Source organism: Rattus norvegicus, chromosome 9, assembly GCF_021556685.1.
Source record: "Rattus norvegicus strain SHRSP/BbbUtx chromosome 9, alternate assembly SHRSP_T2T, whole genome shotgun sequence".
Lineage (NCBI taxonomy): Eukaryota > Metazoa > Chordata > Mammalia > Rodentia > Muridae > Rattus > Rattus norvegicus.
The window spans coordinates 75,620,282-75,648,018 of record NC_141542.1 but is presented as its reverse complement, the minus strand read 5'-3'; the positions used below and the strand labels follow the sequence as shown (position 1 = coordinate 75,648,018).

General features: G+C 40.1%; 1 protein-coding gene and 1 long non-coding RNA gene across 6 annotated transcripts in view; one reads left to right on the top strand and one right to left on the bottom strand.

Moving 5' to 3' along the window:
- Nucleotides 1-27,737, top strand: part of Catspert (catsper channel auxiliary subunit tau) — a 95,775-nt gene that overhangs the window by 44,109 nt on the left and 23,929 nt on the right. Inside the window, 3 exon segments of one of the 2 annotated variants that reach the window (NM_001409059.1) lie at nucleotides 635-672; nucleotides 1,775-2,071; nucleotides 26,868-26,904. In NM_001409059.1, coding sequence (NP_001395988.1) covers nucleotides 635-672; nucleotides 1,775-2,071; nucleotides 26,868-26,904 — 372 coding nt within the window. 2 annotated transcript variants of the gene reach the window in all.
- The window catches only part of LOC120094795 (uncharacterized), a 34,385-nt gene continuing 7,266 nt past the window's right edge, over nucleotides 619-27,737 (bottom strand). The window contains exons 1-3 of one of the 4 annotated variants that reach the window (XR_015629587.1): nucleotides 3,872-4,181; nucleotides 2,879-3,013; nucleotides 619-905 (exon numbers count right to left, since the gene is read on the bottom strand). This is a non-coding gene — a long non-coding RNA (uncharacterized LOC120094795). Of the gene's footprint in view, nucleotides 906-2,878; nucleotides 3,014-3,871; nucleotides 4,192-5,975; nucleotides 6,115-27,737 lie in introns of those variants that run through there. The other 3 variants (XR_015629588.1, XR_015629586.1, XR_015629589.1) reach the window with 3 other exon arrangements.

Genomic DNA, 27,737 nt, shown 5'->3' with positions numbered 1-27,737 from the left:
AAGGTAGTATAGACAGAGAGAGAGAGAGAGAGAGAGAGAGAGAGAGAGAGAGAGAGAGAGAGAGAGAGAGAGAGGAGAGAGGAGGGGGGGTAGAGGTAGGCCATTAGCTCTTGGGGGGAGAGGGGGAGGGGTGAGAGGACAGAGTAGGAGCAGGAAAGCAAGAGTAAGAGAGTGAGGAGGAGGCAAGCATCCCCTTTTATAGTGAGTCAGGTACACCTGGCTGTTGCCAAGTAACTGTGGGGCAGAGCTTAGACAAAATGCTCACAAAAACCATAATACCATATACCTGATCATATACCAAAAAGTGAAAAGATAACAAGTGTTGACCAGGCTGTGGGGAAATGGAAAACCTTGTACATTGTTGGTGGGATATAAAATGGCTCAGGGACTTGGGGGAAAATATTAAGGCTCAACATCAATTCCCACATGCTCCATTCTTTTTCTACACCCCTTCTTCTTCCCAGAGGCTTGTCACCATGTTTTCACTAAGGCAGTGCTCATGTTTGAATAGCTGCTGTAAGTTGTCCTTTCTTTGAAGGGAGAAAAATTATAGTCATAGTTCATCAGTGTATATACATGTAAGTAATGCAATATTATTTAAATAAAACAGAGAACTTGTAATTTTTTTAAACAGATATTCATTACAGAAAATCTGAAGCTATTTCAAACGAGGTAAGAGAATTTCTTCTTTTATGTTCTGTGTTTTACATGGATGGCCCGGGCGTGCATATTCATGACTGGTTCCCACAGAGGAAAAAGAAGGCGCTGGATCTTTCTGGGAGCTGGAGTTGTAGATGGTTGTGAGCCACCATGTGGTTGCTGGGAATTGAACTCAGGACCTCTGGAAGAGCAGTTGGTGTTCTTAACCACTCTGAGCCAAAAGGGAATTTCTAATAGTCATCAATCTATGAAGAGATGGAATATAAGTAGAACAGTTATAGGTAAACCTTAAAATGTATCCCTAAAGTTATTCAGTTATTTTTGTTATGACAATATCTATACTATTAGTTTCAAAATAAATTGCCCTATGGAAACAGACTTGAGCACAAAACAGTAACATTTAGAAAAGGAGAAAGCCCGTGAGATTTTACTTAAGACCTGAGGAGCAGATGACTTAAGCCTGTTTTTACTTTCACTAGAATTGCTCATTAGAATGAGAATCTAACAATATACATTTAATGATAGAAGTCAGTGAAAATGGAATTATCTAAATGTAATTTTTCATTCTATTAAGGAATAAATCGCCATGTAGATCGGTAAAGGATTTGTTTCTGCTTTCTGATGCTACTTAATTGTTTCCATATTGGGTCTCTGACTGGCAAGCGTGAGATGCACTGTTTTCCCCAAGTCAGATGGAGACGGTAGAACACAGAGTACACTTCACTTAAGAAGCCAGCCTTTATTCTCCTTTTCTTCACTATCACATTTCCTTTATTTTATGATGTAATTGTGGTATTTTGGCACTAAAGCTTCCCTTGTTTCATAGCATCAGTGATAACGTGACAATAAGACATCGGCCCCCAGATTTCCTTAGCTGGTCGCCAGTTTACGCACTTCAGACATATGCGGCCATGGCTTCGTGAACAGTTGCTTTATCACATTTCAGATAATGATCTACGCTCAGGCCAAGTATAAGATTTCCCAACGGCTTCTTGAGGAATGTAATGACTTACAAATATCAATATGTAAAGGACAGACATAATTGATTTATTGATTTTGAAACTCACTAGTGAATAATGATTAATTATGTTTATTCTGTTTTGTTTTGTTTTAGTTAGTGGATTACAGTGATAAGGAAGGCCGGGTCATACCAGTTTTAAAGCTGTTGGACCAAAATTATTCAGAGTTCTCTTTACCCAAAAGTGGTGACTCAACACCGCCGGAAGATGTCACGCTGCCCCCCATTCATACCCTGCAGATAATAGAAGAGGATGAAATGCCACGTGTGCCAAACACTTCTGAACTAGAAGACAGGCCACATGAAGACAGGAAAAGTGTAATTTTTTCATCGGATGAAGAACTAATGCCCAAACATCCAAGCATTTTAAAAATAAACCCATCTCTACAAGAGGTAAAGTTGAGACGTTTACCCATAAATCCTGAGAGAATAAGGAGGAGGAATTTAGGTGTCTCTCCAACAGAATGAGGTATCAACTGAAAGGAAGAGGGCTAGTTTGGGCTCCTGAGAGTGGAAGTGAAAAGGTGGCTTTCAAAGGCAAGATCCAACAGAAGCTAAATCAGTCTTCCCACAGCAAGCTTCAGACAGGAAAACCCAAAACAGTTATTTTTAAAATCTCCTAAATACCAATAAATTCAAAGTTATTCAAATGCCTCTAAGTAGAAACGTGTCTAAATATATTAAGTGTTCTTCCTCTGTGTGTGCTGACCAATTAAGGGGGAAATCCTTTGAAAGAAAAGCAAACTGTCAATAGTACAAATTAATCCCCTGCATTAGTGTGTGATTCTGCTAAAAATGTACTAACAATTATGAATATAAATTCAATAGACATGTAAAAGGCTGAGAAAATATTTTAGTAGAATGCTATAAAATTGTTGTCTTACAAATGTACATATGTCTCCTTGTTTCAGACGCTGAGTGTAAATGTAAGGTGCACTAGGAAAGCCTTTGTCAACACCTACTTCCTTTACTGCAGCTGTCCCACCCCTTTTCCCTACCTGGACTGCCTGGTCGGGCCTCAGTGGGCCTCAGTGCCTACACTTGCTGGGACTAAGATGCCCCAAGAGGGATGGGCTCCCCTTCTCTGAGGAGACGGAGTGGGAGAAATAGTGGAAGGGATTTGTAAGGGTGGGACTGGGAGGAGAGGAGAGGGGCTATTATCTGGATGTAAAGTGAATTAAAAAATAAGGAAACAACAACCTGAAAAAGAGGCAGCTGGAAGGAGTTAGAGGCCTCAGCAAGGTGTTCTCTCCCTGAGTACTGGCTTTCGACATTCCAGTGTTTAGTTCTGTCTCCTCATCCTTTTATGGATTCAAAACCATAGCTAAATTTACTCTGGAATTTCAAAAGGTATAATTATAGTAAGTAACCATAGTTAGGAACATATTCTTTTAAAAAAATTCATTCATATTTTTGTGTATATGAGTACACTGTAGCTATCTTCAGACACACCAGAAGAGGGCATCAGATCCCACTACAGATGGTTGTGAGCCACCATGTGGTTGCTGGGACTTGAACTCAGGACCTCTGGAAGAGCAGTCAGTGCTCTTAGCCGCTGAGCCATCTCTCCAGCCCCGGGAACTTATTCTTAATTAATCAATAGCTTAAAGCAATATGATTTGAGTAATGTTATTTACTTGCTGTAAAGGTAATACGTGCTCATAAAAACGTTTGGAAAATACAAAACATAAAAGACAAGCTGAACCAGGCAATGGTGGCACACTCCTTTAGTCTCAGCACTGGAGATGTAGAGGCAGGTTGAGCTCTGTGAGTTCAAGGCCAGCTTGGTCTTGAAGAGTGAATTCCAGGACAGCCAGAGCTATATAGAGAAATCCTGTCTGAGAAAAAAAAAAAAAAAAAAGCAAAAAACAAAAAACAAACAAAATCCAAATACAAGTCGTTATAATTCCCTTACCATTCTAACAATTTTAGTTCTTTCAATCTTTGTTATGCATATATATTCCTTATTTTTCATACTTGAATAAAAATCATTTTGTATTTGAATTCTTTGAAATGTTTATATAATGGATTTTGATCATATTCACCCTTCCCCCAATCCCTCCCATGTCTACACCCGTTCCCTACTCATCCAGTGCTGTGTACTCTTTTATTTTGTTAAATCCATCCAGTATAATTTGCACTGCTAGTGTACTCTTCGATGTGGAGGTTCCTACTGGAACATGGTCAACTTACAAAGGGCTTAAAAAACTGACTCTCCCACTCTCGGCAACTCTCAGTTTCCAATCGCTCCTTCGCTAGGGTAAGACTTTAAGCTTATCTGTCTTCTAGGATGGAATCTTGGTCTGATGTGAATTGGCCTGAGTCTTTTGTATGATGTCATAACCTCTTGTGAGTTCATATGTGTTGAGAGGCCAAACCTACTCCATCTTGGGACCAGCCTCCGTTTTAAAAGAAAAAGAGCCTGAGAACTTGACCTGCAGCTGAACTCAAGCTGCACCCAAGTACCAGGAAGGACCCTATGGCTTGTCCCGGCCCATACCTCAGAATTGCTTCCTAGATACTCCCTAGCAACAGCCAATCAGGATTAGTCTGATAGTCCCGGATGTACTTTCAGACCGTTTGTGAGTGTTCATGGTCTTGCTTCAGAGCACCCACCTGTCAGCTTATAACAGTCACTCAGAGAGATGTTTGCCAGGCTGGGCACCCCCTCTCTTGCTCGACATTTCCTATAAACCTTTGTCCTGCTGAAGGCTTGGGGCTTCACCCTCCTGTCTGGCTGCTTGAATAAAAGAGACCCTAGTGTGATTGCATCGGAATGGGCTCTTTGGCGGTCTTTTAGGATTCACAATCCTGAATGGGTACCAGAGTGAAACGTGTCTGTTGTGTCCTAAACCAGTATTTCTTTGTTTGCGTCCTCTACGACTCTTAATCTTCCCATTTGCTGCGTAATGATCCTTGAGACTTGGGAGGAGGGGGAAGTGCTAGAGATGTCCCATTTAAGACTGAACATTCTAGTTTCATTTTCTATGTGCCTTGACCAGTTTAAGTCTCTGTGTTAATCGCCATATACTACAAAAAGAACCTTCTTCAATGAAGGCTGAAATATGCAGTAATTTATAGGTATAATAATGTCATTAGGTGTTGGTTTAACACTATATTCACTTAGCAGAGTAGTATAGGTTTTCCGTTAAGACCTATGACCACTCGAGGTGTTCTTGGTCCCAATATCAGTACCAGGTATGAGTTTCAGTTTTTAAATCATAAAGTGGGTGATTTCTCCTTTAACATGTTACTGTAGCTTACAGGGTTCACAACTGGGTAGTACACTGATGACTCCTCCAGTCATGTTCTCAGTACCTTTCTTCTAACACTAAAAAGGAGAGCACACACATGCACACACATACACTCTTACACAGGCACACACACATGCATACACTTGTACACAGGCACACACACATGCATACACTCATACACATGCACACACACTCTCATACTCATACACAGGCACACACACTCACACACATGCACACACATATCCATGCACACACACACGCACACACATGCACACACATAGACACACATCCTCGCACACACTCATACACACTCATACACAGGCACACACACATGTACACACATGTACACACACACAATGTCTTGTTTGACTTAGCACTTTAAAAATTATACTTGAATTTAGTCTCAGAAATTTTTATGATATAGAATATTCTGATGTTTTATGTTTTCATTAGAAGCATTTAAATATTAAGGTTCCTTTAAGTAATGAAAAATTAGTGCTTAGTAGCCATTTTTATTTTCCTCCTGTGAATACATTTCTCTTTTGAAGAGTTAGAGGTTTTTCTTAAGTTTCAAAATTAGTCCTTTTCAACTTAAGAAAATTAATCATTTAAAAGTCTGAAGTTTTGCTGGCTGGCAGTGGTGACATATGCCTTTAGTCCAGGCAGAGGTAGGCAGATCACAGAGCAGTTCCAGGACAGCCAAGACTACACATGGTCTGTAGTTGCTCTTTATGTAGTATATTCATTCTGAATCCTAATCACTTTGAGTGTGGAAGGTCATTTATTACTGCATAACAAGTCACTCAAAACATTAGTGGCTGAGAACAACCCTTTCCTCATCTTTCAGTATTCAGTGGAGTTGATGTGCTTAGTTGGATAGTTCCTAAGATCTTGGATGTCAATGGACTTAAAATCATTTAGACAATTACTGAGCTGGGACTCATGATGCTCACTTATGTGACTGACCGTCATGGACATCATAGCTTAGTCCGTGTAGTCGTCAACTTTGATGTTCTCTTACATTCTGATATTCTCTCCCTTACTTGCTCTGCTCTTCTGTGCCTCCTTCTTCTGTAATGCTGGCATTATCTATCCCTCACTCTCTGCATGGCTGTCTTCACATGGCTTCTCCATGTACTCTTTCAACAAGGCATCTGAACTTCTAAAGGCAACCCAGGCATTCTAAAACACAAAAGCAGAAGCCATAGGAGTTTATAAGACTTAGGCTTAAACTTAGTCTAGATTCACATCCATGCATCCTAGACTGATTGAACCTTTGGTAGCATTGACATTGGGGACCATATTAGATTATAAGTTACAATCGATTAACATCCCAGTGATGAGCATTCCCTTTACATGTAAAATATTCCCCATTACTTTCCAGATCCTCAGTCTCACATTGTTACTCTTAAAAGACTCAGGCTTGAAATAAAGAATTTTAACGTATAAAGCAAAGACAGGTGATAGGCTTCTTAAGTATGGCTGCTCCTAGTTATCTGTCCACCACACACAGTTGTGAACCAGGAGCAGAATTTGTATGTTCTGCAAGCTGGAAAACCCTCAATGTGGTGCTGGATCTAGTGGGGCAAAAGACAGTCCCACTTTTTATAATTTTGCAATAGATGGCGCCCAATGTGGAGCACAAACCCACGACACTGAGATTAGGTCTCATGCTCTACCAACTGAGCTCAAAAGTGGAGTGAAGTGTGATGCACGGACTAGCCAGCTGACTAATATCTCTCCTGTTTGTGGTGGAGCCCTTGGGCCTTGAATGTATGCTTTTAATATTCTTATAAGAAATGGCTTTTTATATAGTTTAGTGTCTGAGTACAGTGTCTTTTTATGGAGGAAGTTGTGGATTTAAGTAGCTCTGTTCTATAAACTATTTCAGTGTGAAATACTATAATTCATTTAAAGTGTGGGTTTCTTACGTAACAAGTTATTTTTAATAGTCCACTATCACACTCCTACATGCTTTTATACAGGACTGCATTTCCTTGGGCTTAGCCTTTGGTTGTTGTGGCAAAATAGCCTGAAGTGTTGAGTTTGTGTAGCAGTCAGAGCCTAAGTTGGATTCTCCAAATAATGTCTGTTAGGCATCGGATGGCATCTTATTTTGGTTTTTAAATACTATTAAAGCCTCATTATCTTGCCCTTGAAAGATTTGACTAGCAGTGTGCTAGATTTGCTTTCTGCCATGGATCATTTCTTACTTTGAGACTCATTGACTAGAAGTATATGTGGAACCGTTTTATTTTCCAACACCAGACGATTGTGGTTCAGGGTTGATTTCTGTGAATGTTGCCTCAAGAAACAACAGTCCCTCTTCTAGTTCACTTTATATACTTTCAGCATGAAACCTAGAATTCTTAGCCAGTTCTGTCTGCCATGTGACTAGAAAAGGCTGCCAGACTTTGTCACCATGTTTAGTTTCCAGTAAAAATCACCTTGACGTCTTCCCTGTATCATGTTTTGTTGTTTTTACCAAGATGTAGCTCCCAACCAAAGCCCACATTTTAGGAGTCTTGTTATATCAGCAATTTATCTCTTGGTACCCGTTTCTAAATAGTTACATAGCAGCTATCCTGAAACTTAGTGTCTGGAAACATTTTTACTCTCAAGACTTGTTTCACAGTCTATACTTCTCTGGGAAGCTCTGTTTCACTTAATGTCAACTAGAGAAATGCCATCCTGGAGTTTGTCCTCCCAACATGGCTCTTTCACTTGTCTGGTGCCTTATTGGAAATGGCTGAAGACTGGCATCACTTAAGGTCCTGGAATGGCTGAGCCCCGAACTCTATGTTCTCTCAGAGTCTCTCCCTCTCCACAAGTTTATTTATAATAGGAAAGGAAACACTCCTGTTATAACAGCTCTCTTTATTAGAGGTAGCACTTATCTAATATGTAAATATTAATCATCTTTCCACATGCGTATGTGATACATGCATATCCAGTCAACTGCACATTAAAGTTGTTTTACAAAATGTGTCTTATGCAATGTATATTTCCCCTAAGCAAGTATGTATAACAATATTTTTATAGTTCTATATTTTAAGTGTTATAAGTACATAGCAAGATATACATAGGTTGTATGCAAACATTATCCTATTGTGTGTAAGGGACTTGGCTATTTGAGGATCCTAGTATCCCGGGAGGGTCCTGGAACCAATCTCCTATAAATACTAAGGGACAACTATTTAAACTGAAATATGCTGTAGTAAACTGACAAGTGGTCTCTAAAGATAACAAGTCCTGATCTCTAGGTTCTGTAAATGTTAATCTTATAAGGCTTTGCAGATGTGATTAAGGATGCTCAGGTGGGAAATAATGGAGGGCTATCAAGGTGGGCCCAAATGCCATCATAACATCCTTGAAGAGAGAGTCAGATGGGCATTGGCACCTAAAGAGGAGGTTGTGTGAAGGAGGAGGGGTGGGTTTGGAAACACCCTGTATCAAGTCAAGGAACACTATCCACCAGAAGCTGGTTGATGCAAGAATGGATTCCCTGCATCCATCTTTCCCAGCTTCAGGGGAAGCATGGCCCTCCTTGTCTTGGTTTCAACCTAGTAAAACTGATTTTGAACTTCTGACCTTCAGAAGTATGAGAAAATAAATTTGTTTCAAGTCACTAAGTATGTGGTAATTTGTTATAGCAAGCACACAAAGCAAGAACAGTATGTGTTAGTTGTACCTGAACAATAAAAGAGAAAATACATACTTGGCTTATAGTCCAGGCTCAGAGTTGCCTGTTGCTTTAGGTAGGTCTGAGTCTCATGTTGTTTATGAGATGGCTTACCCTGGCAGCCAGGAAGCCAAGACGTTGAGTTCTATCCTTGAAAAGCATGCCCCAGCAACTGTCTTTGGTCAGGCCCCATTTCCCATGGGTTCCATCACCTCAAAATACTCCATTCATCTAGGAATGTATACGTGGATCAGTTTACTGATTAGATAAGAGTTTTCATGACATAAGCACCTCTCAGTGATTGGAGCTGATAGCTGAAGACTGGCCATGCCTTGAACATACAAGCATTTCAGGAAACACTTCACATCCAACATGTAACAGTGCTAAAGAAAAACTTGGTCTAGCGATATGTACTAGAATCGAACCTTTCTCCCCTCTGCTGCTTTGCTTCCTTCTTAGACCCAGAGCTGTGTGTCTGTTGTCTTTGTTTTAGCATGGCCGCCCATAGGCCACATGGTGACTGTGCAGCAGATGGTAACAACAATGGGGCTACCAGGTACCAGTTTCCTTCAGTGTGAAACAATCCGATTTTAAAAGAGTTCTTTCTTTTGATGCTAAAGATTTTTAAAAAATACACTTGATGACCCCACAGGATGTTGGAATTTGCTGAACTTAAAGATTGGTCTACCAAGATAATTAACCAGGATAAATGCTAGCCTTTTATTTTGTCAATTGTACCTTTGGTACTGATGAAATCTAAATGTATACATATCCATAATTTCCTCTCTTGAGCTTCACCATAGTGAATCTAACAGTGAAGAAACACTTGAGTGTTTATCCTATAGTCTTCTAGACATTGCCCCTTGAAGTTTCTGTAAGCCATAAGATTCTATCCACTGTTTATTGGTTGTGTTTTGTCTTATTTTTTTGTAAAAATTTTTCCTTTAAAATTCTGTTGTCAGTTTTTGCGATTATAATTACATAATTTCCCCTTTCCCTCTAGACACTGCCATATACCCCCTTCTTTATCTCTTTAAAATTCCTGGCCTATTTTTCATTAATTGTCATTATATACATATATGCATATATATACACATATATACATACATACACACACATTCACATATATAAGCTTAGTATGGTGTTACTTGGATGTATGTTTTCAGGGTTGACCATTTGGTATTGAAAACTAATCAGTGTGCTTTTCCCTGGGTATGGCTGCTTTTCCACTCAACATTCCTTAGTCATCTATGGTAGAAAAACTTGTTAAGCCACCTAGCCTACCCTAGGGTCACGGTCACTTCACTTCTGGAATGTTTGAGTAGCTGTTTATGTGAGGTTAGCTTTTTAAAAAAAATTTTTTTTATTAGATATATTTCTTTACTTACATTTCAAACGTTATTCCTCTTCCTGGTTTCCTGTCCATAAGCCCACATTCCCTCCCCTCCCCCTCCCCCTCCCCCTCTCCCATACGGGTATTCCCTCTATACATCCCCCTTATTGCCCCCCTGTAAAATCCCCTGCACTGGGGGTCCAACCTTGGCAGGACCAAGGGCTTCCCCTTCCACTGGTGCCCAGCAAGGCCATCCTCTGCTACATATGCAGTTAGAGCCCTGGGTTAGTCCATTTATAGTCTTTCGGTAGTGGTTTAGTCCCTGGGAGCTCTGGTTGGTTGGCATTGTTGTTCTTATGGGGTTGCAGGCCCCTTCAGCTCTTTCAATACTTCCTCTAATTCTCCACAAGGGGGTCCTGTTCTCAGTTCAGTAATTTGCTGCTAGCATTGACCTCTGTATTGGACATGCTCTGGATGTGTCTCTCAGGAGAGATCTATATCTGGCCCCTTTCAGCATGCATTTTTTAGCTTCATCAATCTTATCTAGTTTTGGTGGCTGTATATATATGGGCCATGTGTGAGGTAGGCTCTAAATGGCCATTCCTTGAGTCGCTGCTCTAAACTTTGCTTTCATATCCCCTCCTATGGATATTTTCCCCCTTTTAAGAAGGAGTGGGAGCATCTGCATTTTGGTCATCCTTCTTCTTGAGGTTCTTGTGGTCTGTGGATTGCATCTTGGGTAAGTTGAGCTTTTTGGCTAAGTGGATACACTTATCAGTGAGTGCATACCAAGTGTGTTTTTCTGTGATTGAGTTACCTCACTCAGGATGTTATTTTTTAGTTCATTCCATTTGCCTATGAGTTTCATGAAGTCATTGTTTTTGATAGCTGAATAGTACTCCATTGTGTAGATGTACCACATTTTCTGTATCCATTCCTCTGTTGAAGGGCATCTGAGTTCTTTCCAGTTTCTGGCTATTATAAATAAGGCTGAGGTTAGCTTTCTTTATGGAGCCTCTAGATCCATTCCCATTTCTGTTTATGCATCTTTTATTGTGTGGTCTTCAGTTTTAGTATGACTTTGCCCATAATCCCTAATCTCTTTTCTGTTTTGTTTTTGAGCAAACAAGAATGAGGAAGCCCCATTTTGGCTTTGTTTACTCCATCATAACAAAACTCTATGATGTCTTTGTCACCATTACTCCTCCCCTCTTCATTGTGCTTTCAAACGCTTCAGAAAACCAGGTCCACTTCCCACTTATGCCTTACAGTACTGTGATTTTTCTTTGGGGTCTGATGGTTCGAATGCAATCCTCTGTACCTCCTTTAGACTTCACTGAACGTTCATTTCTTTAGAGCTTTCATAAAGTTTCTCTGTAACAGCCATGGGGAGAGTGTCTCAAATTCAGGTTTTGTGCCCATGTAATTTTGTATTATTACCTGTGTACTTCAACACTAGTTGACTGAAAGCTTCAGCAAATCCAGCAGATGCCATTTCTTAAATCGCATTTTATCTACAGTGCCCAGTGCACTCACATGCAGCTGGTGCTCACACATAGGGAAGAAGTATGAGCCTGATTCTTGGGTGGGATTTTGTTGCTGTTGTTTTTAATCTAAGAATGTGGCTTTCTTACAATTTTTGTTTATTTATGTATATGAGTACCCTGTTTCTGTCTTCAGACACACCAGAAGAGGGCATCGGATCCCATTACAGATGGCTGTGAGCCACCATGTGGTTGCTGGGAATTGAACTCAGGACCTCTGGAAGAGCAGTCAGTGCTCTTAACCGCTGAGCCATCTCTCCAGCCCCCTTCAAAATGTTTTTTAAAGAATAGTTTTGCTAGATATTTAATGTTTGGTTGACTATGTTTGTTTCTGGAGCTGTTTTCCACCCCATTGCCCTCTGGCTGCCCTCTATTATAGTGAGAAGTCAACGTTAAGCTTATTTAGTTCCTCATACATTGAGTGATTTTTCTCACCAAAAGTCTCTCCTTCTTTCTGTCTTTTGATAGTTTTCCAGCATTATTAAGATTTGGGTGACAAAATGTTTATATGTTTATAGCATATAAAGTTTTTGTATATGTATAGTATTAAACTGAGCTAATTAGCATGCATGCCATTACTTTACATATAGTTTTAAATCATATATGTTTATAGTATATAACAATGTTATGTGACACATATAGAGAGTAAAAAGGTTACTATGTGAAGCATTTAACATACACTTATATAATTACCTCTTTTGTAGTAATAGTAGCTTAATTAGCATGGATCTCATGTAATATCATTTTATTTTTACAGGCATCTGGGGTTTTTTATTTAACTTTATATATATGAATGTTCTCTCTTTCTCTCTCTTTCTCTCTCTCTCTCTCTCTCTCTCTCTCCCTTTCTCTCTCTCCCCCCCACCCCTGTGTGTGTGTGTGTGTGTGTGTGTGTGTGTGTGTGTGTGTGTGTTTCATGCCTGGTGAGTCTGTTCAGGTCAGAAGAGGGTGTCAGATCCCCTGAAATGGGGGTTAGGACAGTTTTGAGCCATCTTGTGGATTCTGGGTGTTTGAATATGCTTGGCTCCAAGGAAGTGGTCCTGTTAGGAGGTGTAGCCTTGTTTAAGGAAGTGTCACTGTAGGCTTTGGAGGTCTCCTCCCATGTTTAGGAGGAGCTACCTATAGTGGAAGAGAGCTTCCTCCTAGCTGCTTGGGAATGCCGGTCTCCTCTGTTTGCCTTTGAATCAAAAAGCAGAACTCTTAGCTTCTTCTCCAACACAACGTCTGCCTGCATGCTGCCATGCTTCCTGCTATGATGATAATGCACTAAACCTATGAAACTGTAAGCCAGCCCCTATTAAATGTTAGCCTACATAAAAGTTGCCTTGAACATGGTGTTTCTTCATGGTTGGAAAACCCAACTAAGATAAATTGATACCAGGGACCAATATTGCTATGATACGCCTGACCGTGTTTTTGTTTGGAGGAATGAGGATTTGGGGACTTTGGATTTGGAAAGCCATGGAATGCTTTAATGGATATTAATGAGCCATCCTAGTAGGAATGTGGAAGACATTGGTGCTTTAATTGATTTGAACTCTGGAGATTGTTCTTATTATGACTATTCTTACGGTGAAGAGTGTAGCTTTTGTCCAAAGAGTCTGCCAGAGTAAACAGATTTATATTAATTGCCTTAACAAAGGAAATCTCAAAGCCCGAAGACTTTGTCTTCTGGTTTACTTTCATGAAGAGTGATTTGATCAAGCACAGCAAGCTTAGAGAGGAAAAATACAAAACGTATGGTTCCAAGAATAAAGGAGCACCAGGAAGTGGAATGAAGCTAAATCCTATGTTCAAGGGTATTAAATGGCGTTAAGGGAGTGATGATCTCAGGGCAAGATCCCACCCAGCTAAACTTAAGCATTTGCAGTTGTATGAGGGAGAATTTTATCATCTTAGGCATTGCTATGACCCAGTTATTGTTTTCATTTGGACATAAGGAGATATGAATATGTGTCATATTGACAAGGGATTGATTGTGATGACTATTCTCAGTTTTCAACTTAAGATCTATAATGACAAGCTTAGGTTCAGGCATGGTGGCATGTGCCTTTAATGCCAGGAGACAGAAACAAGCAGATCTCTAAGATCAAGACCAGCCTGTAACAAAGCAATCTCCAGGTAAAGAAAAACAAAGTCCAGACATTGTGGTACATGCCTTTGATCCCAGGAGACTAGGCCATGCAGATCTCTTGAGTTTGAGGCCAATCTACAGAGCAAGTTCCAGGATAGCCAAGCTTAAGCAGTGGAGGAGTTGGAAAACAGAAAGCTGATGATAATGTAATAGAACAAGGGGGCCATGTTCCAGCTCCAGCAAGCAGCATGTGGCCTTGGCTTTAGAGTCAAGAATAGAAGGGACTACTGAGACAATTGATGTTGGTTAGCTGGAGCAAAGAAATAATTGTGATTAAGAAAAGACCAGCATCACTGTGGTGAAATATTCTGGGAAATGTTTTCTGAGAGCACAAAGTAGCTGTGTTCCGACGATAGCCATGGTTGTACCCAGTGTTGCAGCTGTACTTGGTAATCTGTAAGAATCACCCAGGTGGTACTGGTTTGAAGGCATGAAGGGGTCATGAAGTGTAGGGAGCGGCATGGTAAAACAAAGATGGCGCCAACATCCAGTCCCGTCTGAATGTAAACAACTTATCGCGCATGCCCAGGCTTGTCCCCTTGCTAGGGTGGCCTTAGGATAATGAGATGATCTGGCGCCCTCCTGTGGTGAACAACAGTACTGCGCATATGCGGGTTTGCACCTGGCGTCAATCTGGCTGGGGCAGTACTATGCTAATGGGGTGGTTGATGCTGCGCCAATATCTGGAAGACAAGTAGCTGGGGTGATAGTGGGGTGATTCGTGCTCTGCCAATCCCTGAAAGATAATTAGCATACAACCACAGCCTGTTGTGTATATAAGGCGAGCGCAATAAAGGCTGTTGAGAAGAATCTGACCGTGTTGCGTCTTCCTTGCCGGCCGAGGTGGGCACGACAATGAAGAACAGCTGAGACTTGGTACTGTGAGAGACCAGGGAAGGCCACTGGTGAAGGTGCAGCTTCATTTTCAGTTTATGACCCAGGAATGAAGGAGTCATGCAAAGAAGTTGAGGCTTGTCACCATGAAGAGAGGCTATTGGTAAAGCCTAGTTGCAGTGAAAGACTCTCAGCAAATTGAAGATGTCAGCATGTAGGATGATCATCAAGAACAGTAGCAGCATTGGAGTGGAGTCAACCAGATCCTAGAGTGCTACAGAGGGAAGAGCTAGAGAAATGGCCCAAACCCTTTGAAGGAGCCCAAAAGATCATGTGTGGATCCCAGACATTGAAACAAGAAGCTGTAAAGTTGAAGATGCTTTGGATATACCAAGATGTCAGAGCCATGGGATGCCTATGGAGGAAAGCTGCTACCAGAGAGTGGAACCAGCCCAAAAGGATGCCTATGGAGGAAAGCTGCTACCAGAGAGTGGAACCAGCCCGAAAGGATGAAGTTTGTTGCTGCCGAATGCCAGATCTGCCAATTACACTCAACAAGTATGAAAAGAGTTGGAGATCTGAAGAGTGCTTTGAAACAGGATATGGAGACCCAGAATTTGGAGTTTGACCAACTAGTTTTAGGTCTTTATTTGTTCCAGTATTTCCTCCCTATGACATTTTGGAATGGTAATGTATATCTTGTGCCATGATATGTTGAAAATTATGTGATCTGTGTTTTGATTTTATAGGGAATTACAGTTAAGATATTTCATGAATCTCAGAAGAGACTTTGAACTTCGGACTTTAAATATTGGTGTAATAGACTATGGGGCTTTTTGAAGTTGGACTAAATGTATTTTGCATTATTCTATGTTAGGTATGACCCCCCCCCCCCGCCACTCATGTATTTGAACAAGCCTATGGGGACCAGGCAATATGCTCTAATATGCTTGGCCCATAGGGAGGAGTACTGTTAGGAAGTGTGTCACTCTGGGGTTGTGCTTCAGAAGGAGCACACCCTCCTGCTTTGCTCAGGAGGGGCTACATGGTCTAACCCACTGAGTTTTCTCTCTGGCCCCTGCAGCATAATATTGTTACTTACCTTGTATATTGTACTTAGATTTCTACCATATTAATCTTCATATCTACTACCTTGAATCCTCTACCTGTATCTGCATGTTCCATCCCCATAACCACTGTTTTGTTCTCTATTTCTGTATATTAGAACTTTAATTTTTAGATTTCACATCAAGTGAGATCATATGGTTCCTTTCTTTGTGTCTGGATTAGACACAGTTAAAACAATATATTTTAGGCTACTTTGTGTTGTAGAAAATGGGGAAAAATCATTCTTTTCACAGGGATGGAGGGAAAGAGAAAAAATAATTTGTTTGTTCGACAGAGCCTTGGAAACTATTTTCTAGGCAAAATTTGTTACACTTGTCTGTCCAAAAATTTATGAAAGGTTACATATTTGGCACAACATTATGACTTTAAATTTATGTATGCATATACTCATGCACATGAGTATATAACCTTACATATGCTTATGCATGCATGTGTAGAAGTCAGATGATAGCCTCAGATGTCACTCAGGAACATCATCCACCTCCTTTGAGAGAAAGCCTCTCATTGGCCTAGAACTCACCAAATAGGCTGGGCTGGCTGTGAAGCGGGCCCAAAGGATTCATCTGTTGCTGCCTCGCCAGTGCTGGATTACAAGTGCACACCAGTATGCCCAGAATTTTAATTAGGGTTTGAGGATTGAATTCAGATTCTCATGCTTGAGAGGCAAGCACTTTACAACTGAGCTGCTATCTCAATGCCACAAAGAACCCTTCAGTCTTCACATTTCCCACTATGCCTGGGTGCATTGATGGCAGTAATTATGGGGGGTTTGGGGATGTTCTTGAGTCTTTCTATATAAGTCCTAAGAAGACATAATATATTATTTCCATTTTGCCATTCTTATGAGTCTTTTAAAAATAAAAATAAAACTATATAACATTCAAGTTTCCGTTATCTCCAGTGTCTGATTTCATTACCATTCTTGACCCAGTGGCAAATAGCATTGTGAATTTAGTGAGGTTTCACTATATAGAAACCTGTGGGTAGTGACAAATATTCTGGCCAGCCAATTAGGAAGTCTTGAAGAAAAAAAATATTAGAAGACAAAAGTAAAGACCTATGGATGGGGCACAGTGGAATGGGCACAAAGTCTGGAGGTAATGCCCATTTAGCAACTGTCAGCTATGGGAGAACTATTGAATAGCCAGCTACACAAAAGACAACAGCTAATGGTGCCTACCTTTCATCATCAGATGCTGCAGGAGTGGCAGCATAGATGAAGGAATGAAATAGCAAGTGTGGCTACAACAGAGATGTGCAAGTGCTCAGCAGCCCCGATTCTTATTCACCAGTGTTGACTTAGCTGTTAACTCTGTCTGACGTCTGATCTCCCAGCAACAAGACCATGCTATCTCTTGAAGGATAGCTGGTCACATGACATGGGTTATTATTTAAGAACCTTTTCCCCCTTGAAAGTATTGATAGTTTATTTTAACAGATGAAAATAATATTCTAAGAATGGATTTTCCTTTAGTTCCTATTGGACTCATCAACATTGATATTACTTGCAGGGTGTGATCCAGTTTCTCATGATATAATAAGACATTTAATCAGACCCAATTGATGGTGAAGAAGGTACAGAAGTGGGCACCATGTCTGTAATCTCAACACTCAGGAGGCTGAGGCAGGAAGATAAAAAGAACAATGTCATAGTCAGCTACAAAGCACTTTAGAGGTGACCGGATGATACATGAGACCTTATCTTTAAAAACACAGTAAGTGACTAGTTGTGAAATGACCTGTCCAGACTGCACAGTGGCAATTCATAGACTATACCTTGTCAGGTACACTGCTCTTATATACATGTGTACTTCCCTTGAGTAGAGTACGATTCTAAGAAAGAAAGCAAAAGTGGCCACTTAGAATCATTCCCGGTGGCTCACTTGGTAGGACTGTTGTAGAATTAGAAAACAGAAATAAGAAATCTGGTCATGCTTCAGATGAACAATTTGTTTCATCCAATATTTGGATGATAATACTTTTAATATATTGTTTACCTGAAAGTCGGTTTAATTGAACATCTTGTGTTTCATCTGGCAACCCATCATCTGGGTAATTTGTATTGTCCCAGGACTCTAGATTCTATAGGTTTGAAGTTCTTAGTCCCCACATGGAGGATGCTCTTATCAGGAGATGAGAGGAGGGATCCATTAAGCTATGAATGATGGCCACTGCGTAGGCCATTCTAGTATGAGAAAATAGCAGCAGGCATGGGAAAGAGTGGCCATCAGAGATGTCAGGGCTAAGGAACTGAGTGTTCTGGAGGGAACTGAGTGTTGAGTGTGGAGGGGACAGTGAGGCGTAGAGGAGATTTACGTTGATGCCCAGGAACCCATGCTCAATTTTGATTACAAACCAGCTATTTACCTTGTCCCAGAAGGAATTAGGCATGAAGATCAGATGTGTGTGAGATGAAAGTTAGCAAAATTAAAACGGCCAAGGACAGTGTTGACTCTGTTGACTTGAAAGCAGCTGCTATTGCAGGAACTCTAGTTACTCCACTAATGTTCTAGATTTCGCCTAGGGAGAGAGATCTATTGGAATCCTGGAAGATCTGGTTTCAGAACATAAACAGGGAATGGATTTCCAAAGCCCAAGAGATAGGTTTTTGTGAGTGTCTACCTTTAAGAACACAGACTTCATCCCAATCTGCAGGCATGCTTCTAGAAGAAAGCCTCCCTCCTTCAGCCCTCTTTGGGAATTACTTCAATTAGAGAAAACAGCTTCATCCATGCATTTGCTCATCCCCCCAAGGCCCTGGAAGTTACCAGTCTGCATTGTTTCTAAGGACCAATCCTTTCTGAATAAACAAAGCTATGTGGATATATAGCATTTTGTTTCTGGTTTTTACCTAGCATTTTATATATGTAGATTTTTAATCTAGGTTCTGTGTATGAGAGAAAACACGTGATGTGTGTCTAACTCAGTCTGTCTTCTTCGATCCAGCAGAAAAAATTTCCAGTTTCAAGTATTTTCCTTCAAATGCCATGGGTTCATTGTAGCTTTCGAGTGAATAGGGTTCCACCGTGTGTATGTGTACCACACTTTGTTTACATCATTGTTGGTGGGCACCTGACTGGTTCCATCTCCTGACTACTGTCATAGAACAGCTGCAATGATGTGCACAGACATGCACGTCTGGTGGTGTGCTGAGAGAGTCCTGAGGTGAGCACCCCAGGGGTAATGCTTAGTGTTACCCTTACTCCACATCCTTGCCAACATGAGCGGTCGTCTGTTTTATTGATCTTGGCTAAACTGGTATAAGATAAAACCCAAAGTGGTTTGATTTGCATTTCCCTGATGATTAAGGTCAGTGAACAATTCTTTAAATATTACTGAGATGTTTGTATTTTATCTTTTGAGAACCCCCCATATCTATACCCCATTTTTAGTTGTGTTGATTTCTTGATATCCAGGGTTTTTAAAAATTCTTGATGTATTTTAGATACCACCCTTCTATCAGATGTGTAATTGGATTCTTTCCAATCCAATAACCTGCTTTGCCTGGATGGTTCTCCCTTCCACAGGGCAGCATTTCAGATTGAACACGTCCCACTTCAGGTGTTTGTGCCTGTGCTACAGATGTCTGTTCCAAAACTTATTTCCTATGCCAAAGAGTTCAAAACTATGCTCCACTTTTTTTAAAAAATCAGATTTAGCTTTTCTGGCCTTATGCTGAGGCCTTTGATCCATTTAGAGTTGGATTTTTCCACAGGATGACAAATACGGATCTATTTATATTTTTCTCCACGAAGTCATCCAGTTTGACCAGCACCACCTGTTGATGCTGTCCTTTTCCCAATGTGTATTTCTAGCTTCTTTATCAAAGATCAGATGTCCATGGGTATGTGGACTTATGTCTGGGACCTCAATCCAATTCCACTCATCAGAGGAATTGTTTTTATGCTGATACCATGCTCTATATGAGTTGTTAATATGAGATCTCACCAACTTTTTATGTAGGCACTTGGTGTTGTGAATGTGCCTCATAGAACAATGTGTCCATAGGTTTGATATGTTCTCTTCTCATTTTCATTCAATTCTAAAAAGTTTTTAATTTCCTTAACTTCTGTCTTGATCCATTTTTCATCAGCCATGAGTTTCTCAGTTTCCATAAATTTATAAAGTTGCTTTTGTTGATGTCCAGCTTTAATATATGGTGGGTGCAGGGTGTTATTTCAGTGTTCTTGCGTCTGTTGAGCCTTGCTTTGTGTCCAAATATGTGGTCACTTTTGAAGGGAGTGCCACGAACTGCTGAGAAGGTAGGTGCATTTGATTTGTGACGTTTAGCTTTTGTCTAGATGGCCTACCTGTCTAATGGCATAGTATTCACTATCATTGTGTGAAGGCCCATACGCGATTTTCGATGTAGTAATGTTTATTTTATAAACATAGATGCCCTTGTGTTTGGTGCATGAATGTGTAGATGTGCAATATCTTCTTGGTGGATTTTTCCCTTGATGAACCCATCCCTATCCATTCTGATGGTTTTGATTTGAAGTCTATTTTTTTTTCAGACTTTAAAGTGGCTACACTTGCTTGCTTCTTAGGTCCAATTGCTTGGAATAAATTCTTCCGTCCTTTTACTCAGAGATAATAGCTATCCTTAATGTTAACATGTGGCTCTTGGGTGTAGCAGAAAGATGGATCCTGTTTTTTAATCCAATCTGATAGTCTGGGTCTTTTTATTAGTGGATTGAGGCAATTAATGTTAAGAGTTATCAATGAATCATTTATATTGATTCCTGTTATTTCATTATTGTGGTGTGGATTTCCCCTCTCAATTTGATAGCATGAAAATATTTATTCCTTGTGTTTCCATGGGTGTGGCTAGCTCTCCAGATTGAAGTTTTCCTTCTAGTTCCTTTTATAGAGCTGGATTTATAGATAGATACTGCTTAAATTGTTTTGTCGTGTTTTTTTTTTTTCTTTTTCCCCCCATCTGTTGTTTTGGTGAGCATAGCAGACTGACTGGCCTCTGTGATCTCTTAGAGTTTATAGAACATATCCACACTAGCAAGTCAAGTGTTATTCTAGTATATCTGCCTTTAAATGTTATTTGGTCCTTTTCCTCTGCAGCTTTTAATAGTCTTTCTTTGTTTGGTGCATTCAGTGTTTGATTATTATGTCATAGGGAGTGTCTTTTCTTGTCCCATCTACTTGATGTGCTCCATGCTTCTTTTACCTTGCACCTCCCCCTCAGGTTAGGGAAATTTTCTTCTGGTCTTGAAGATATTTTCAGTGCCTTTGACCTGTGTTTTCCCGCCTCCCTTTATTCTTATTATTCATAAATTTGGTCTTTTTATAGTCTCCCATAGTTCCAAGATGTAGTGTGCATGTATTTAGTTTTAAAACTTTCTTTGACTAAGGTATCCACCTTGTCTTCAACACCTGAGGTCCTCTCTTCACACCTGTAGTGTGGGTGAGATTACCTCTGAGGTTTTATTTTACTTTCCCACCTTCTCATCCAGCTTTTATCCCAGTTTGGGATTTTACTGATTCTATTTCCATTTTCATTTCTGGAACTGTTCATCATTCCATTCCACTATTTGTGTTTTCACAGACTTCATCAAGGGATTTATTCATATACTTTTTTTTTTCTTTTTTCTTTTTTCGGAGCTGGGGACCGAACCCAGGGCCTTGCGCTTCCTAGGCAAGCGCTCTACCACTGAGCTAAATCCCCAACCCCATTCATATACTTTTAAAGTCCTTGAACATATTCATAATAGTTATCTTTTTAAAGTCTAGGTCTTGTGTGTCAGCAATATTGCATTTCTCAGGGTCTACTGCCGTGGGGCTGCTGGGTTCTGGTAAGGACGTCTTGACTGTTAATGTTCCTACTTTTGTGCTGGTGTCTAGGCATCTGGGATTTGAGATCATTGTGATTCTAGATTTTTTAAAATATATGATCTTGCCTTTGTTAGATGTTCGGTTCTTTGGTTTCTGATGCCCTCTCTAGATTTTAGGGAAGTGAGGAGGAGGTGGGTTGCCTGGTGGGGCGTGCTTCTGCAGGTCAATGGTGACAGGGAAGAGTAAAGCTGGTTAGGGGAAAGGCTGAGAGAGGCTTCAGGAAAGATTTAAGGGGCTTGCTCATATCTAGAGGTAGGAGCCACAGGAAGTTGGAGGCATGGTGGTTCTTACCACCTGCAAGTAAGTTGTAGTAAGGCAAACAGTTATCTGGAGAGACAGGATGAAAGGGCTAGAGAAATCCTGGGTCTGAAACAAGAGTTGGAGTCTTCAGTGAATGAAGCTGAGGTGGGAGGAAAGGCACATGTAAACAGGTTGTTTATTGGGCTCAGAGTGAAAATGAAGAGACTGAAGTGGAGGACAGGAAAAATAGTGTGATTCGCTTATTTGAATCCTTCCTGTGTTTTGGCCAGTGGAAGTCTCTGGGATGGAAGTGTTTTTAGGTATAGGGTGGGGACTTACACAAAGCCAAGGCGATGGACTAGAAATGGGTGCTGAGAGTCCACAGGAAGGAGGAGAGGTGAGACTATTACAAGGTTAGGCTGACTGGGTTGGGGATTTAGCTCAGTGGTAGAGCGCTTGCCTAGGAAGCGCAAGGCCCTGGGTTCAGTCCCCAGCTCCGAAGGAAAAAAAAAAAAAAAAAGGTTAGGCTGAGTCTCCAGGGAATGGAGGCAGAGAGGGAGACCAGGCTCCAGCAAGTGTGTGCTACAGGGTTGGACAGGAAGGAGAGTGAGGTGCTCCCTTCATCATGTTTCCTGCTCCCTAGGCTGGTGTGGCAGCTGGGGTCCCAGGTGGAGAGTGTTGACAGCTGACACAAAGGGATGGGAGGTGCAAAGCTGGGTCCACAGCAAGGCTGACTTAGTCCCCAGAGAATAAAAGTAGTAGGGTGGAAAGACAGGCCCCTTGAAAGTGTTCTGCTGCAGAGCTGGGGGTGGAACAGGGGAATTAGACTGGAGGACAGGAGGGAGCCACTTCTATTACCTGGTTCCCAATCTGTCTTTACTGATGAGCTGTGTCCCTTGGAAACAGCAGATAGTTGAATATAACTTTTTTTTTACCTCAATCAGCTGGGCTGAGACATTATTGGTGACTTCAAGTTGTTTACATTCATGGTCATAATTGAAAGATGTTTCTTAATGTCTGTCGTTCGTTGTTGGTTGTTTTGTTTTGCCTTCTGGGTTGAGTCATTTGTTCTTTGCTTTCTCCCTGATTTACCAGGTTACTATGTTGGACATGATCCTTCTACTTTATTCTACTTCTCTGATGATTTTACTCTTTCCCATACTATCGTCCTTTCCCCTGTATGCAGCATTTCTTTAAGTATCTTCTGCAGTGTTATCTTCATGGTCAGGCACTGTCTTTGTGCTTGTTTTGGAATGCCCTTATTTCTCCATCAGCTTTGAGAAATAGCTTTGGATCTCTAGGACCTTGGTTGGCAGTGGTTACCATGTCATGAGCTCCAGCTTTTGGGGTTGTTGATGGGGTTACTGCTGTCATGTTTGCCTCTACAGAGGCACTGGTGGTTTTCCCTTTCAGCTTGGAATATTATTTCCATGCTTTCTGTAGTTCCTATTTTGACTGTGTTATAGGAAGGCTCTTCTCAGTCATATCTGTGACTCTAAATGTCTCTTGTGTTTGGATGCATAGTTCTTCCTTATATTTGAAATTTTCTTTACGATTTTATTGAACCGCTTCTCTGTACTTGTAGTGGGTTTTTGCTTTGCTTTGCTTTATCCTTATTTATCCTGTAGATTCAAGCTTGCTCTCTTAGTTGGACCCCAGGTCGTTGGACATTTTGGTTGTGCTCACAGTTTCTCCCTTTTGATATTTGAATGTAGCAGTTCACCAGTCTTGTTCCTCTGTTTGATGCACTGGGGATGCTTTCCACTATATTCTGAATTTAGATTGATGAGTTTTTCATCCATCATTTCACCCCCCACAAAGCCTCAGCTTCCTAATTTCTCTTCCATATTGCTGACTCTTTTCATAACACAGTAGTGATTTTCTTACATTTTCATTTTTAAAAAAAATACGTGTTTCTGTGTTATAATTTGCATATCTGTAGGTTTAGATATCTCTTCTGGTTTTACTTAGGCATCTTTTTATTGAGCAGCCTACTCCTGATTAGAGTCCTGAAGTTCAGCTGTGCCCCAGGCAACCAGCACGTGTGTAACTGGCCATCAGTGTACTGTAGCTCACTGAGGAGAAATTGGACAATGTAACAGCAACAGCTTGAAACATTAGAGATACAGAAACCCACATAGCCATCCAAAACACAGAATGCAATGACCATTCAAGATACAGAAATGCACCTAATGTCAATACAGCACTGGTGACCACAGGACTGAAAATGGCAACTACTACATATGGCTCTATCAGATTCAAAATTATTTACAGTAAATGTGGAACTATTAAATAAATGAGATAAAAGGAGATTGGGTAGGAGAGAAGAAGAGGAGGAGGAAGATGAAAGGAAAGGAGAAAGATAGAGAAGAAGTATATAGTGGGGAACAGCAAAGTGTTTAAAAAATGTTTTCCAATAAGTTCAAAAGCAAAATATAAGACAGGAATAAAATATCAGCTGTTAAAGAATCAGTAAGATAAAAATAAAAATACTATTAGATGTAGAACAAGGGAGGAAACACTAAGCAAAAAAACAAAAACACAAACAAAAACAAAAAAAAAGCTGCAAGTGAAATACTGCCAAAAATGCAGTAAAAAAAAAAAAGTGGGGGTGATCAAGAGAGTCAGATAAGGTCCAGAAATGGTGGTGCAGCCTTTAATGCTAGCTCCTAGGACAAAGGCAGATCACTTCTGAGTTCAAGGTCAGCCTGGGCTACATAGGCCAGCCAAAGCTATACAGTTAGACAAGTTTCAAAAAAACAACAACAAAAAGTCAAAAAGAGATGTGTTATTAGAATAGTTTTCTTGTGTTCTCAAAACTTGTAGATTGCCAATTCTACAAATACTGCTTGGCTGGGTCTCAGCTGAACTTCTGGATTCTATTCTGTCTTTTCTATAGTTTATGCTATTGTTGAATACATACTGGACAAGTATCTGATTTTCACCAGAACTGGCTTCACTTTGATAGATTTCCTTTGTGTACCAAGGGCCTCTGCTCACACATTTAGTTTTGCTGTTTGTGGGCTAGGCAGGTTCTCTAATCCTCCAAGACTCTATAACTCCTGGGATGACTAATGTTTTAAATGGCAAGTGTCTCCCAAGTGCATTGGGAGGATGGGAAGTGACCACAGCAAGGCGACTAGTAGACAGAGACTGTCTTCTTATACTCAAGACTCTCTAAGTATCAGTAACCATGCCTTACAATGCAGCTGTGGGTATCAAGCCATGCTGGAACTTCAGATCTTGGGCTCTTCAGCAGTGAAAAAGAGGTAAGTCATTCCAGGGGCTATTCTACCACTGATCTTGGGCTCCAAGCTGTCAAAACCAGGGCTAGCCTCATCCTTGGGTGATAATACTTCATCTGTTTAAGTCTCCTTTAAAGTAATTGGTCATTTTAAAAAATTGATTTTTAAAAAAATGTATTTAGCATTTCAACAACTATCATGGTTGCAGCTACTGGGATGTTATGCACTTGCATTTCATGCTTTTTTGTGTGTTTTTCTACACTAATTTGTACATCTGCTGCAGTGGCTGCGTCTGTCTACTTCCCCCTATGCTTTTGTTGTTGTTGCTTTGTGTTCTATCTTCTCAGTGGTGGTCTTGTGTTGCACTGGTGCTTCCTGTCCGGTCTAGAAGAGAGAAAGCAGTCAGCAACAGTGAAACAATGAACTGCAGGAGAAAGGAACTGGGTACTCACACCACCGGGAAGGTGTGGGTGGGACTTTAAAGCTAATGGTTTTTATAACAGCAATAAAAAGAGAAGAGCAGGAGAGATGGCTCAGTAGGGTAAGAATACTTGATGCACTTCTAGAAGACCCAAGTTTAATTCCGAGCATCTACACTAGCAGCTCAGAACCTTTCGTAACTCAAGTTCCAGGGAATCTAATGCCTTCTTCTGGCCTCGGTGGGAAATGCCTGAATGCAGTACACAATAAACACATAGGCATTAATAATGTATTTTTAATACACTAAAAATGTATTTTTTTATTTTAAAGAGAATGAAGTGGGGTAAAAGAAAAGGCAAAGCCAACTGTGAATGAGAGGAAAAGTCTATGCAACGAAGGCGTAAGAAGTAGCAAGAGAAAACTCAATAAAACTAGAGCCAAGCCAGCACACACACTAAACATAGGAGAATCAGAACAAGAGTAGCACAATACTGGTCAATATTTCTTTCTTTCTGAGATGACTGTGGGTTCTTTAGCCACAAGGTTTTACTGGGATGTGGTGGGTATCTCTACTCGGCCTTCTCTGACCCCTGGTTCTTTTAGATTTCTGGGCATATTTAGAAGCATGCCTACTAAGTTCAAAACCTGGGCTTCCTCGGAGGTGGTTTCTATTTTTTCTTATAGGTTATATTTTACTTTTTTTTTGTAATTTATTATTTTATCTATTTACTCATTTTTTTCCCGAGTGGACCATATTTCATGCATATCTTGTAAGTTTTTGTTAAAAATTGGATCATTTAAATATAATATGTTAACTTTAGGAATTAATTCTCCTTCTTCAGGGCTGCTGTTGCTAACTGCTGAAGAATATGTTTACTGACCGATTGAAAGTAGTTTGCAAAGACTCTTCCCATTTTGAATTAGTTTTGTAGTCAAGATGTCCTGAAATGCCAAACTTGTCTTTAAAAAAAACCCTGGGGTTGGGGATTTAGCTCAGTGGTAGAGCGCTTGCCTAGCAAGCGCAAGGCCCTGGGTTCAGTCCCCAGCTCCAAAAAAAAAAAAAGAAAAGAAAAAAGAAAAAAAATTCCTCCCTCTCTACGCAGTTCTTTATTTGCTATGAGTTTGGGTTATATTCTAGAATTCTAAAAAAGTTACTACATCAGGGTTTGACTGTTGCATTTTAGTGGAGGGACTGATATACATTTTACTTTCTATTTAGTTTGTCTCTATTTATTCTTTAAATTATTTTTTTGTTTCCTGAGACTTGGAAAAATAAAAATATGTAATTATAAATGTAATATCATTTATTTTCTTTTAATGTTAGGCATTTACTTCTCTGCAGCCTATTTCACAATACTTCAGCCCCACATGTGTGTTATAACTCCTATTGCACTGGTTAAATTATGATGTATAATATAGAGCCAAATGTTAACAGTTTCATTTATTACCATCAATAATGCTGTTTTTAAAATTATATTGATATTTAATTTTTTCTACCCCCTTTCTCTGTTCATTTTTATTTTAGAATAGGCGTAAAATGGAAAAATCTCCACATTTTTCGGGTAAGCTATTATTTATAAATTATTATACTTTTCAAATATTAGGCCATTGAAGTTTGGAACACTATCTCTCACAAAATAATGCTTATCACAATTTCTTTCACAATATAAATTTTATTATTTTTTCCATATTATAAAAACACAGCCTCCCTGTAACAGTGGGAGATCAAAACAAAATATGAACGAGCTTAAAAGTGGGTGTCCCACTTTTCAGTTTCATCCAACATATGTTCTAATGTAACTAGGAAATAACTGACTACATTCATCTGTTTCCAAAGTGTTTGTCTACTGGATAGATCTTCCCATAAACACATGTTCCTACTTCAAGAAGCTTCTTTTCTCGGTGGTATCATAATAACAATATTTAACAAGTAATCCAGCATAGATACAGAAAAGTGAGATCATACAGTACTGGTGAATCAGAGTTGCAGAGGCCCCCTGAGGAATTATGCCGTGTTTTAGGAAACGGGAGATTCCCAAGGAATCAAGGTAGCATGGTACTAGACAGTCAACGTTGTGCAGTGACTACATATCCTTCAGAAGAGACAGCAGTAATTAGTCAAAGTGAAGGTAAAATAACGAGATAACTGTAGTATTGGCTGCAGACAGAAGATGAGTAATTGTATTTCTTTAAGGACTTATAGAGAACAGAATCAGATCAAAACTGTGATTAACAAATTTTCAAAGTTAGAGTTTCTATTGCTGTGAGAAACACCATGAACCATAAGAAACATGGGAGGGAAAGGGTTTAATTCCTTTTATGCTTCGTACTTGATCATCCAAGGACGTCAGGGTGGGAATGTAGCGGATGCCACAGAGGAGTGCTGAGCACTGCT